Source organism: Muntiacus reevesi, chromosome 7, assembly GCF_963930625.1.
Source record: "Muntiacus reevesi chromosome 7, mMunRee1.1, whole genome shotgun sequence".
In the NCBI taxonomy this organism is placed as follows: domain Eukaryota; kingdom Metazoa; phylum Chordata; class Mammalia; order Artiodactyla; family Cervidae; genus Muntiacus; species Muntiacus reevesi.
In genome coordinates, this window is record NC_089255.1 from 22,237,717 (window position 1) to 22,251,099 (window position 13,383).

The 13,383-nt window shown below is 38.8% G+C and overlaps 1 protein-coding gene and 1 gene segment (V, D, J or C); both read right to left on the reverse strand.

Annotated features, from left to right (window-relative positions):
• LOC136172318 (T cell receptor delta constant-like) overlaps nucleotides 1-3,101 on the reverse strand; it is a 424,221-nt gene extending 421,120 nt beyond the window's left edge. The window contains 2 exon segments of the C gene segment in view: nucleotides 2,529-2,839; nucleotides 3,053-3,101. Coding sequence covers nucleotides 2,529-2,839; nucleotides 3,053-3,101 — 360 coding nt within the window.
• Nucleotides 1-13,383, reverse strand: part of LOC136172319 (M1-specific T cell receptor alpha chain-like) — a 606,661-nt gene that overhangs the window by 507,518 nt on the left and 85,760 nt on the right. The window lies entirely within an intron of this gene.

Here is a 13,383-nt window from a genome sequence, read left to right on the forward strand (position 1 = left end):
AGAGGTTGGTACCATCTATTTGGCTGTTTAATTGAATCTATTCTCATATTGACAGGTATCTAGCTCTGTTCTGGCCATTTCAGAACACAATTAAATCCCTGTATTCACACTTTTTTTTAAAAAAAAACAAGCCCAGTTAACTCTAGCTCTGGATTTGATGATGGGTATTTAGGTCAATTAAGGTAAAAAAGTTATATAAAATAAAAGATAAAATTGTTATATTGATAAGTAGTCTTGCTTCCCAGGTGGCTCAGTGGTAAAGAGTCTGCCTGCCAACCAGGTGGATTATTTTTATTTATACATCATATGTTTGTATATGTAGAAAATACCCCTGCATTGGGAAGATTCCCTAGAGATGGGAATGGCAACCTATTCCAGTATTCTTGCCTGGGAAGCCCATTGATAGAGGAGCCTGGTGGGCTACAGTCCATGGGGTCACGAAGAGTTGGACACGACAGAGACTAAACAGCAGCAGCAATGCATGTCCTCTACAAAAATCTTAACATTAATGAAAGAAATTAGAGAGGACATAAATAAAGAGGCTATGGATCCAAAGACTTCATATGTTAAGATGTCAATTATCCCAAATCAATTCATAAATTCAACACAATCCCAAGAAAATTACCTCAGTCTCTTGTGGTAGAAGCTATGCATAACTTATGCGGAAGTGCAAAAACCTAGATAAGCCTTGAATAAGACAAAGAAAGCATCTCTTGCATTCCCAGATTTCAAAACGTGTATGAAGCCCCAGTAATTAAGATAGAATGGTCTGTTGGTATGAGGATAAAATAAAGTCAATAAACAGAATCAAGTCCAAAAGGAGGTCATAATGCATGTGTCATCAATTTTTTTTTTTCTCTAAAGGTGCCTATGCAGCTCCATGGGGATTCCCCTGTGGCTTAGCTAGTAAAGAATCCACCTGCAATATGGGAGACCTGGGTTCGATCCCTGGGTTGGGAAGATCCCCTGGAGAAGGGAAAGGCTACTCACTCCAGTATTCTGGCCTGGAGAATTCCATGGACTGTATAGTCCATGGGGTTGCAATGAGTTGGACACAACTGAGGACTTTCACTTTCACTTTTAAAGATGCCTAAGCAGCTTCATGGGGGAAAAGTTGGTCTTTCTAGGACAATAGCTAGAATAATTGGCTATTTGTATTTTTTGGAAGTACCAGTGTTTTGTTGCTTTCTGTGTATAAGTTCTGTACATGTTTTCTTAAATTTTAACCTAAGGATTTAGGGTCTTTCTTGAGTCATTGTAAATAGTATTATATTATTAATTTAGATATCCACATGTTTACTGCTAGTATATAGAAATGCATATTATTTTGTGTTTATCTTATGTATCCTGAGACCTTCTGAACCTGCTTACTAGTTGTAGGAGTTTTGGAGGGTATATTCTTTGGGATTTTCTACATAGATAGAAAATAGTGGTAATTGGACTGCCTTTCTGGCTTATAAGGTTGATCATATATTTACTTTCTTTACTGCCCTGGTTACAACGTCCAGCACTGTGCTGAAGGAGAGTGATTAAAGTGGATATTCTCCCTTTGTTCCCTTCCTTAGGGAAAAGTATAGTTTTTTACCAGTAAACATACTAAGTGCTGTTGAGGAACTTCTCCATTATTGCTGTGCTTCTTAAAGTTTTCACCATGGTTGACTATTGGATTTTGGCAAATGCTTTTTCTACATTGCTGCTGCTGAACTAGCTCATCTTATTGTTGACTCACAACTCCTCCACTTCCCATTAGAAGTCCTCCTCATCTTCTTTGTCTTGGGCCAGGTATGCGTGTAGCGTGATGGCAAATGACAGCTACTTCTCTTCAAGGTCACCCAGTATTGTGAGACTGAAAGAGATGAGGGACAGACAAGTCTTTGTGGTTCCAAGTATCCTCACAGTTTAAGTATGACTTTATGTATCACAGTTTGTCCATGCTTTTGTCCTCATCAAACTTTCCTTTACAAACGTTACTCTAAGCTCACTTAAAGTGAATTCAGGCTCAACATCAGATATAAAATAACAGCTGTGTACAGACTTGTCCACCAGCTCTAGCTATTGCCTGAATTCTAGTCCTTATAACTAATCTCTTATTCTACATCACTTATGGTTCTGCTTTTCTGATTGTGCCCTGACACGAAGTCTAAGAGGAAGTGACTAAGCAAATGGTTTTGATGGTGACTCCACACAACTAGACCCAGGTTTGTGGTGAAGTAAAACTGCCAGTTTAGAGTATTATGGGACAAGTTTTCAAATCTAGACAACTTTACACATGTTCTGTATGGTTGACTTAGAGTCAAAAATTCAAGAGGAGAATGTATTTGTAGAAAGTTACTTTGGACACCTGTTTCCAATGACATGGAAGGAGCCTTTATCTAGAATTAAATCTTCTGATCCAGACCACAACTTAAACAACCACAGGGTTATCATTTCTTGTCTGGGGTCTGTGGGTGTGAATTTCAGCTGGGGTCCTGCAGCAGGGGGGCTCTCTCTTATCAAGCTCTGGGTTTTTGTACAGCTTTTCCTATTACTTCAAGCACTGTGAGCTTAGGGAGAGCACAGAAGTACTTTGCAGAATCTTCCAGCTGTAAGAATGAAATGATGAGGCTGATGGATTTATCTGTTTTCAGGAAGTTTACAGAGTAGCGGCCGTTCCTTGCATTACTGTCTTCTGAATACTGATGAATAAGGTAAGTCATCTGTCCACTGGGAAGTTGCTTGTACCAAATGAGGTAGTAATTTCTCCAACTTGTTTCATACCGACAATTCAGGGTGACTGACTGCCCCACTTGACTGGATATATCTGGCTGGTCTTGAGTAACTCTCTGGGCCACACCAGATGCTGTGGGGAAAAAAATCAGAAAACAAAGATGAAGCAGTGAATAAAATAGTGTAGGATTTATTTAGGACCCAAAGACAAAAAATTGAAATCATAAGATGTTTGCTTGCTTTTCTCCATCTTTCCTTTCCTCCCCAAGTCCCTGTGAAACACCACATGCCTGTGTGCAGTCCTTTTACCCTGAATAATCACATCCAGGTTTGGAAGCATCCCTACCAGGGAAGGTGAAGGCCAGAAACACCCAGAGCAGACTGGAGAGCGGCATGAGGCATGGGTTCCCCTGCACAAATGTGCTCAGTTCTGCCTCAAGCTGAGCGTTCAGTGTCTTTTAAGTGCCCGGCAGCACATATACATACTACCCGGTACCTGCGTGACTCCCCCCGACAGGAAGTGGGGGTTGTCACGTTCATAGACCACGTGGTCTGTGCACGCATGGGAAAAAGTCTGGCTCACCACAAACCTTTACTTTGATTGCTTGTTTTTTCCTGGTCATTAAATTAATCAGATCCTGAAAGAAGGCATGAAAAAAAGCAATCAGTATTAAAATTTAAACTGAAGGGAACTGAATAGTAAGCAAGTTGACATACATCGATAATTATTCAGCAAAATGGTTTTTCCAGCTGATTTAAAATACAATTTACTATAGCCTATGAAATGTTCTGTTATCTATTAACTGGTCATTTATTTAGCTTATACTTACTTTTCTCCATCCAGAATCTAATAACTCTTTAAGAAAACTTGCAGATCTTAGGCTTCTTGGTGAATGGAAATTTTATTCAAAATAATTATTGTATCTCTTTGTCTTTGTATTGAGTTCTATGACTCTATTTAGGTTTTTCAATAAATAAAGTTACTTCACCATAAATGACAAAAAATCAGTCCATCTGACTTTCAGAGTCTATTCAGTTTTAAATTTTGAATGAAATTATACAGGAATAAAATATTCTTTTTAAATTTGAAATTGAGTCTTATTTATTAGACTTTGAGGAGGACCAGGATATTCAGTCCTGTCCCCTCCACAAGTAGAATTGCATTTATTAGATCATGTGTCCTGGAATTGTCCTGACGTCACATTTTCTATGTCAGTGGTCCAAAGTGTTCAGTCTCACTTGTTAGTGGCTCATTATTTTTCTCTTTGTAAAATAAATTCATGTTAAGTATGCCAAATCTTTCTGTGACATAATGCTGTAATGCTCTCCTATAAAAGTTGGTATCCACAGGTTTCAAACACTTTGTTGTTGTTGTTCAGTTGCTAAGTTGTGTCCAACTCTTTGTGACCCCATGCACTGCAGCACCCCAGGCTACACTGTGCTTCAATATCTCCCAGAGTCGCTTTAATTCATGTCATTGAGTCAATGATGCTATCTAATCATCTCATGCTCTGCCTCTCCCTTCTCCTTTTGCCTTCAATCTTTCCCATCATCAAGGTCTTTTCCAATGAGTTGGCTCTTCATATCAGGTGGCCAAAGTACTGGAATTTCAGCTTCAGCATCAGTCCTTCCAGTGAATATTCACAGTGATTCCTATTAGGATTGACTAGTTTGTCTTCCTTGTAGTCCAAGGGACTCTCAAGAGTCTTATCCAGCACCACAGTTCAAAAGCATCAATTCTTCAGCTTTCAGCCTTATTTATAGTCCAACTCTTACACCACACATGACTGTTGGAAAAACCATAGCTTTGACATACAGACCTTTGTCAGCAAAGTGATGTCTATGCTTTCTAATATGTCATCTTAAGCTTCCTAGGTGGCACTAGTGGTTAAGAACTTGCCTGCAAATTCAGGAGACATAAGAGATGTGGGTTCAATCCCTGGGTCAGGAAGATCCCCTGGAGGAGGGCATGGCAACCCACTCCAGTATTCTTGCCTGGGAAATCACACGGACAGAGGATCCAGGAGGGCTACAGTTCACAGGGACGCAGAGCCGGACACGACTGAAGTGACTTAGCCCACCTGCAGGTTTGTCAGATCTTTTCTTCCATGGGGCAAGCATCTTTCAATCTCATGGCTGCAGTCACTGTCCATAGAGATTTTGGAGCCCAAGAAAGTAAAAACTGTCATTGCTTCTACTTTTTCCCCTTCTGTTTGCCATGAAGTGATGGGACCAGATGCCATGATCTTAGAATTTTCAATGTTGAGTTTCAAGGCAGCTTTTTCACTCTCCTCTTTCACACTCATCAAAAAGCCCTTTCAGCTCCTCTTCATCTTCTCCTATTAGAGTGGTATCTTCTGCGTATCTGAGATTTTTGATATTTCTCCCGGCAATCTTGATTGCAGCTTGTGATTCATCCAGCCCGGCATTTCACATGTTGTACTCAGCATATAAGTTATATAAGCAGGCTGACCATATACAGCCTTGAAAGACTCCTTTCCCGATTTGGAACCAGTCCATTATTCCATGTCCAGTTCTAACTATTGCTTCTTGACCTGCATCCAGGTTTCTCAGGAGACAAATAATGTGGGCTGGTATTTCCATCACTTTAAGAATTTTCCATAGTTTGCTGTTATCCACACAAAGTTTTTAGCATAGGCAATGAAGTAGAAGTAGATGCTTTTCTGGAATTCCTTTGCTTTCTCCATGATCCAATGAATGTTAGCAACTTGATCTCTGGTTCCTCTGCCTCTTTGAAACCTAGCCTGTACATCTGGAAGTTCTTGGTTCACACACTGCGAAACCTAGTTTAAAATCTTTTAAGCATAACCTTACTTGCATGTGAAATGAGCACAATTGCATAATGGTTTGAACAGTCTTTGGCATTGCCCTTCTTGGGACTGGAATGAAAACTGACCTTTTCCAGTTCTGTTCAAACACTTAGTATATGTCAATACCACAGAACTTGATGATTGAAGTTTTGTATACTGTGCAAGATCATGAAGTATGTATCTCTCAGTCTTCCACTTAGTTTCATCATCTTAATAGATGAATTAATTTAGAAGAACTAAAAGCAAACAAGCAAATAGAAAAAGGAAGTATAGACACAGTCTCCAAAACAGTGCCAGTTCTTAAAATATAAGTTCAAAAGAACTCATTAATGAGTGATGCAGGGAGGAGAGTTTATATGTAGTTGAACCATCTACTCTTCTGTCCCATTTGAACTCTGAGTGACAGGCAGCTGATGTCCTGGTTTCTAATTATTTACAAAGAAGCAGGGGAGACCACAAATGCCCAGAGCAGTCTGGGGAGAAGAATGATAATACACATACTATATGTATCATTATATTATATGTATCATTTTATTATACATATCACGTTTTTATATCCACCTTTTTATGCATAGCTGTGAAATTTATCCCATTTGTAGGTTCTTGTTACTACCACTAAAATTAAGATACAGAATCATTCCATCACCCTGAAGAACTTACTTTGCAGACCATCCCCACCTCCACAACCCTTGAAAATCCCTGTAATCTGCTGATGTCCTGGGTTCCATTTATTTGTAACTAAGCAGAAGAGACCACAAAGGATTGCAGCAGCCTGAAGATCAGCTTGATATTCTAAAATATATATGCTAACAAAATAATTACATATACATACCAGGAAATTGATATTGCTAAAATTTTATTAAAATACAGATTGCAATCTGATACCTCAGTTTCATATGCACTCTGGTTTTGATGCATAGCTCTGTGAAACTTTATCACATGTATAGGCTCTTGTTACCACCATTAAAATCATGACATAGAATTGTTCCATCTCTCTAAAGAAACCCTCTTTGCACACCCTCCCAAGGCCTGCAGTTCTTTACACTCCAGGTCACTACTGATGTCCTTTCATCTCTGTATTTTGTCCTGTTGAGAATGTTGTATAAGCAGAATCACACTACATAAATAGTCATAATAATCCAATAAGTGTAATCATATACCATGTAGCCTCTGAGATTGACTCTTTTACTCAGCATAACATCCTAAGATCCATCTAGACTACTGCATATATCAATAGTCTGTTCCTTTTAATCACTGCAGACTGTCCCCAACTTATGATAATTCAATTTAGAATTTTTGACTTTACAGTAGTGAGAAAATGGTATGCTTTCAATAGAAACCATACTTGGAATATTGAACTTTTATATTTTCCTGGGCTAGCAACATGCAGTATTATGTTTCCTGGTGATTCTGAGCAGCAAGAGTGAGCTGAGCTCCTGGCCAGCCTCAAAATCATGAGTATAAACAACTAACACATTTACAACCATTTCACACCCGTATAACCATCCTGATTTTCACTTTCAGTACAGTATTCAATACATTGCATAGGATTTTCATCATTTTAGTATAAAATAGGCTGTGTGAGATGATTTCTTTCCCAACTGTAGGCTAATGCAAGTATTGGCCACATTTAAGGGAAGCCTAGCTTAAATATATTAGATGGATTTTCTTTTTTTTTATTTTAATTTACTTTTATTGGAGTATAGTTGCTTTACAATGCTAGTTTCTGCAGTGCTGCAGAGTGAGTCAGTTTTAATGTATACATTTATCTCCACTCTTTTATAGATTTCCTTCCCGTATTAAATGAACTTTTGACTTCCTATTGTTTCAACTTAAAATGATTTATTGAAAAATAACCCTTTTGAAGTTGAGAAAGATGTATAAATAATATTTCATTGTGTGAATGTACTATAGGATATTTATCTGTTCATTCAGTGAAGATCACTGATTGATTTCACGTATTAAGAATTCTGCAAGTGAATATTTAAGTGTATTTGAAATTCTTGGACTATTTTCTGGAATGACTGGTCCATTCACCCACCAGCAATGCACGAGTGATCCAACTTCTCTGCATCCTTGCCAGAACTTGGTATTGTCAGTATTTTTAATTTTAGCCCTTATGATATATGTGAAGTGGTGTCTCTTTGTAGTTTTAATTTGGATTTTCCTAATATAAACTTAGGGGTATAGTCTTTGTATTTTCTACATAGATAATCATGTTACCAGCAAATAGTGACAGTTTTACTTCTTCTTTCAACTCTATAAGATCGTTACATTTACTTTCTTTATCGCACTTGCTCCAACATCTAGCACTGTACTGAAAGAGTGACAAGAATGGACACTCTGACTTTTTTCTCTTTCTTAAAGAAAATTATAGTCTTTTACTAGTAAGAATAACATTAACTATTGAGGAAATTCCCCACTATTCTTGTGATTCTCAGAGTTTTCATCATAACTGACTACTGAATTTTTGCAAATCTTTTTTTTCTGACTAGATTAATATGATGATATGGTTCTTCTTCTCTACCCTGCTAATATGGTGAATTCTATCCATTAATTTTCAATATTAAAGTGTCTTGCACTCTTGAAAGAAATTACATTTGTGCTTGGTATATTATTCATTTTACATATCAATGAATTTTACTTGCTAAAATATTTTAAGAAATGTGTGTCTATCTTCTAGATGAAAGATATTTCCCTGTAGTTTTCAGTTCTTTATGGTATTTGTCTGATTTTGGCATCAGGGTAATATTAGCCTCAGAAAATGAGTGAAGAACTATTTTCTTTCTATTGTCTGCAAGAAATTGTGTATAATTCATGCTAATTCCTCTTCAGTGTTTGACAGAATTCTTCAGTGACACCGAGTTTGGTGATTTTTTTTTATTAAAACTACAATTTCTTCATAGACATCATCACTTCAGCTTTCTCTGGCCCCTGCTCTGAGGAGAGATGAGGAGGAGCGACCCCAGAGCCAACAGTGAGGTTTGGGGACAGACAACAGGTGCTTCCAGAGCACTGTACCCTTGCCCAGAAGTAGTTTCCTCCATCTGAGAGCTGGGCAGCAGAGAGGCGCAGGGAGCTGTGCTGTCTGGACTCTCCAAATCGATCTGTCCATCTCTGCTCCATCTTCACTTCTCCACCCTTAGCTAATATAATCAAGAGGACAGGACTTCCCCCAGGCCTCTGCTGATACCACTGTAAACTGTAAAGTGTGCTTGAGAATTACAGTATGTGGTGAAGTTCTCTCCTTCTTGCAGAAGCAAGAATTCAGGAAAATGAATTCTGTTGTCCATTCATTTCTGTTCAGAAAAACAGTGAGAAGTAACAGAGAAAGTCTGATTAGATGTTTATTCTCTCAGCTGTCATGGTCTCTCTCATTCTTCTTGTATATTTTCTCCTTCTTTCCATGTCTCTCTCCCCAACGCTATCTTCCACTTTTTAGTTTTCATTTTCTTCTTAACATCATGCTCTCAGTCAGAAAATCTCCCTCCTACAGTTGCCTGCAGATAAGATTCCTCTGTGCTGAATTTTCAAGGAGCAATCAGGGAAACCCCAAGCTCATGTGATACTGGCATCCTTAAAATCAACACTGGTGCTAACAGTAGCATCTCCCTTTTCTTCCTCTTCAAAAAGAGTTGCTGAATCTGTCTGCTCCTGAAAGGGTTTCCCTGGTATCAGCTTCTTCCAGACCTATAGAAACCTGGTCTATACTGCATTTGGGAAATAAAAAAGAAAGGAGTGACTGCAGTCTGAGACAGCCCATCACTTACCACCATGTTACCCACCCTTCTTCCTCAGGGAGGATCTATGTTTGCAGATGCTGCCCCTCTGTGACTGGATCAAAAATTTCTGATCCAGTAATACCTGGTAAATAGTGGTTACTCAAACATTTGAATGATAAATACATGTGTACGTTTACTTATGTGAGAATTTGAATGCAAATGTCTCAAAGAGTAAATTAATTAAATTAATTCCTCTTTAAAGTAATTTAAAAATGTCCTTCCATGAATGTAAACATTCAGGAGTTGCTTATAGCTATTTAGAAATGTTACCTATGGAAAACTGTTTTAGCCCCAGTAGCCCTTGTTCTACCATTACAAATTATCACAAATTTGATGGCTCCAAAAAGCAAAAATTGGTTCCCTGCAACCTGGAGGTCAGAAGTCTGATGACAAGGTGTCAGCAGGAACACACTCCTTCCAGATGGTCCAGAAGAGACTCTTTCCTGCCTCTTCTGGCCTCTGGTGGCTTCAGGGGCTCCTTTGTTAGTGACTGTACACCTCCAGCCTCTTCCTCCACCGAGAAGACCTCACAAGGCCTTCTCACCTGTGTGTCTCTTAAAAGGACACTTGTCACTGGATTGAGGCTCCACCAAGATAATCCAGTATGCTTGGATTTGACACCCTTTTCTTAATTCCATTTGAAGAGTTGCTTTGTTAAATAAGTTCACATTCACAGTTTCCGTGGATTAGGATGTGAATGTATCCTTCAAGGGCCACCCTCCAACCCACTATAGGGTCCTTAATGTCTTTGAAGTGTTGCCATGCAGTTATATGAATGGTAGACATCTCAAAACTTCTTAAAAGTCAAAAGTAAATCTGAATCTGAATTACTTTATATATAGAAACAGAAAGAGTAGCAGGTTTAAGATGTAATGGAAAAGGAAAATCCCATGAGTTTACAAAGTTATTTGAAATGCACATCATTGGGATAACTTTTCCTTTTCAGGCGTGTTGGATCTGAACCTCCAAATGAAGACAAATCTAGCAATGCTTTGTTGGTGAAGGCTCCACCTCCACCCTAAAAGAGCAAGGGGTCTGGAGCAGCACTTGGGGATGCTTTAAAAGTTCCCTGGTCTTCATGCAGATCAGGAGCCCTGCCACAGTTTACACAGAAGGATGTAAACCAAGACAGAACAGTCACCCCCTGGAGAAGGCCGCACTTTCCCAACTCACAGCATCATATTTGCTGCAGCCTATCTCCAGGGCTTGTGCTGTGAAGGAGATATTTGCTAAATGAAAAGAAGGGAACCTGACCGTGCTTTGGTTTGTGGACTAAAAGGAATCTGTTCATGCCTCGTAGGAAACAGTTTGAATGAATATAAATATAAGATGGCCCTCAGTAGCAAATATTCCTTTCAAACTATTTTAAGAGGGGACGAGATCTAAGAATATTTATAATTAAAAGTTAGCAATATTATCCTCTAAGACTTCACATAAGAAATAATGTTGCTTGAACTGGGCTGTAAAGATTGAGTACATATATGTGTTTTACACAAGTACTTGGGAAAAACCATTCTGACCAAAGAGGACAGCATCCGCAAAGATTCAGATTAAGGAAAGAGCTTAATGCCAGCATAAATGGTTTTATTTTAAAGTGGCTGATGTATATATAGAGTATGTGGCAGAAAAGGGTGAATGAGAAAACTAGAAGTAACTCAGGGAAAAATTGTACATTGCCTTGTAATTCTTAATATAAAATTTGATCTTTACAATTTCTAATGGTTCCTCATTATCCAAAGATGAGCATGAAGTGAACTAATTTTATGTTACTGTTGTTATTAGTTGTTGTTATTGTTATTCAGTTATTGTTATTGTTGTTCAATCACTAAGCTGTGTCTAATTCTTTGTGACCCCATGAACTGCAGCACGCCAGGCTCCTCTGTCCATGTGATTTCCCAGGCAAGAATACTGGAGTGGGTTGCTATTTCCTTCTCTAATATATATATAGTATATCTATATATGTGTGTGTGTATATATATATATATATGTATATATATATATATATATATGTATAAACTCTGTGGCCATGTAAAAGTCAGATTCAAAGAGTTGAGAGTAAAGGCAGGAAGAGAGTGAAGAGGCCTTTGCAGTTATCCAAGTGAGAGGTGCTAAATGCTTGGATTAGGGCAGTTGCAAGGAGTATAGAGATGAGGAAATGAATGTGGGTGTTATTTGAAAAGTAAACTGACTTGACCTTGATGATTATTAAGGTCTATGTGCTTCATTAGCACTCTGGTGCCAGTTTGCCACAAGGAATGTATTTATTCTATCAGCTCACGTGGAAACTAGTGGCCAAAGTTGCCTCCAGTGATCCTTGCTTCCCGATACCTGGGACCTTGTGTAGCCCCTGTGTGCACTGAGTCCAGGCTGGCTGCGTGACTTGCTGGAGTAAACAGATGAGCAGAATTAACATCATGCCAGTTCTGAGGCGAAAGGGGGCGACTCTTTGGCAGTTGACACATCTGTGATTTTGGAAGCCCCGAGGCACAATGTAAGATGCCCAGCTTCCCTCAGGGCCACAAAGAGAGATCACATGTATGGGCCATGGTCACTCCTGGGAACGTCTGAAGAAGAGATGAGCCTGAGCTTCTGAGATTTCAGTTGAGCCTCAGCTTCCAGTCAAACTCCACTAATTAAGTGAGTAAATTGAGGGATTCCAGTGCAGTTGAGCCCCCTTTCACTGCATGGAGCAGAGGTGTCATGAGATAATTAAACAGTGAGTTTTGAGGTGGTTTGTTGTGCAGCAAAACACAATGACACTAAAGCCCGTGAAGAGAATCCTGTTGAAGACTTGTGAGATATTAGCAAGAATGAAAGGTGTTTTTCCTCTCCCTGAATTCTGATTGTCTCTAAGAGCTGGACCTGAAACATCTGTCTGTTTCACCAAACTTCTTCACGTGTGGTCTCAGTGCTCCTGCCTTAGCACAGAAGATTAGCTGGTGATGCCCAGGTGTGATGAGAGCCTCGGGCCCCACAGAACAGGAGCAGGTGGTTGTTGCTCATGTTGGGGCCCTACAGTAAACAGGGAGATGTGAGCTTTCCTTGTTCAATTTGATGTTTATATTTCACTCATTCTTCTCACTCCATGTGACTTTAAAAAATGAGGGACTATTTAAGAGGTCAGATCTGTATCTCTATAACTAACACAACAGAATATTTCCAATTTCAAATCCATTTGAGAACCCAAAGAAACTGAAAAGTTGGTGCATGTTTGCTTGGTTACATATGACTTTCTTAAAGACACAGGTGTTTTTGAAGAAATCTCATTTCCGGGTTTACATTTTCCCCATGTTTATAAGAGTAGATTTTCCAAATTATGTGCCACTGCATGCCAGGAATTGATTACCTGTGTGGAAAGTGCTTTATCTCCTTACCTCCTAAGGTGAGGAAGAACCCAGGGAATGTGGAATCACAGGTCATTTTCAAACAGCATTCTATATTGAAGTGGTGTACAAATGTAATCAATTTCTATATGTTCTTTGGTATGAAAAATACATGAAGCACTGTGTTGCAGCAGCACACAGTATAGACAGATTGTGTCCTTGCTTTTTCTCTTTGCTTTTTGTTTCTACCAATTCAGAGTTAGCTAAAACTCAGGGTCTTCACTGATAGTATTAGAGACTTCTTCCATTGATCTTTATGCCAATCATGTTGAAGACCCAGTTTGGGAAGTTGACCAGAAGCTGTTTTTTGACGTGTTGTTTTATTCCATCAACACTACTGTACAATGAACTACAGGTTCACCTCACTCACTTCTGCGGCCTACCTTCCAGTTCTATGCACATTCATATCACAAAGCGGATTCAACCATTTGCAATCTGATGGACAAATAGATTCATTACTGCCTTGTGAATGACCTTCGAAAAAGAAATCTTTCACATGAATGTTTCTTAAATAGTTTCGGTCTGAGGGATGTGTATGCAAACCAGTATTGTTTTTATAATATGCATTATCTTTCCTAAACATAGTGACACTAATACATTTTTTAAAATATAAATTTATGAAAGAGAGAGAGCACAATAGCCCCATACTTCAGGAGGCTGGACAGAGGCTGGATATTAATT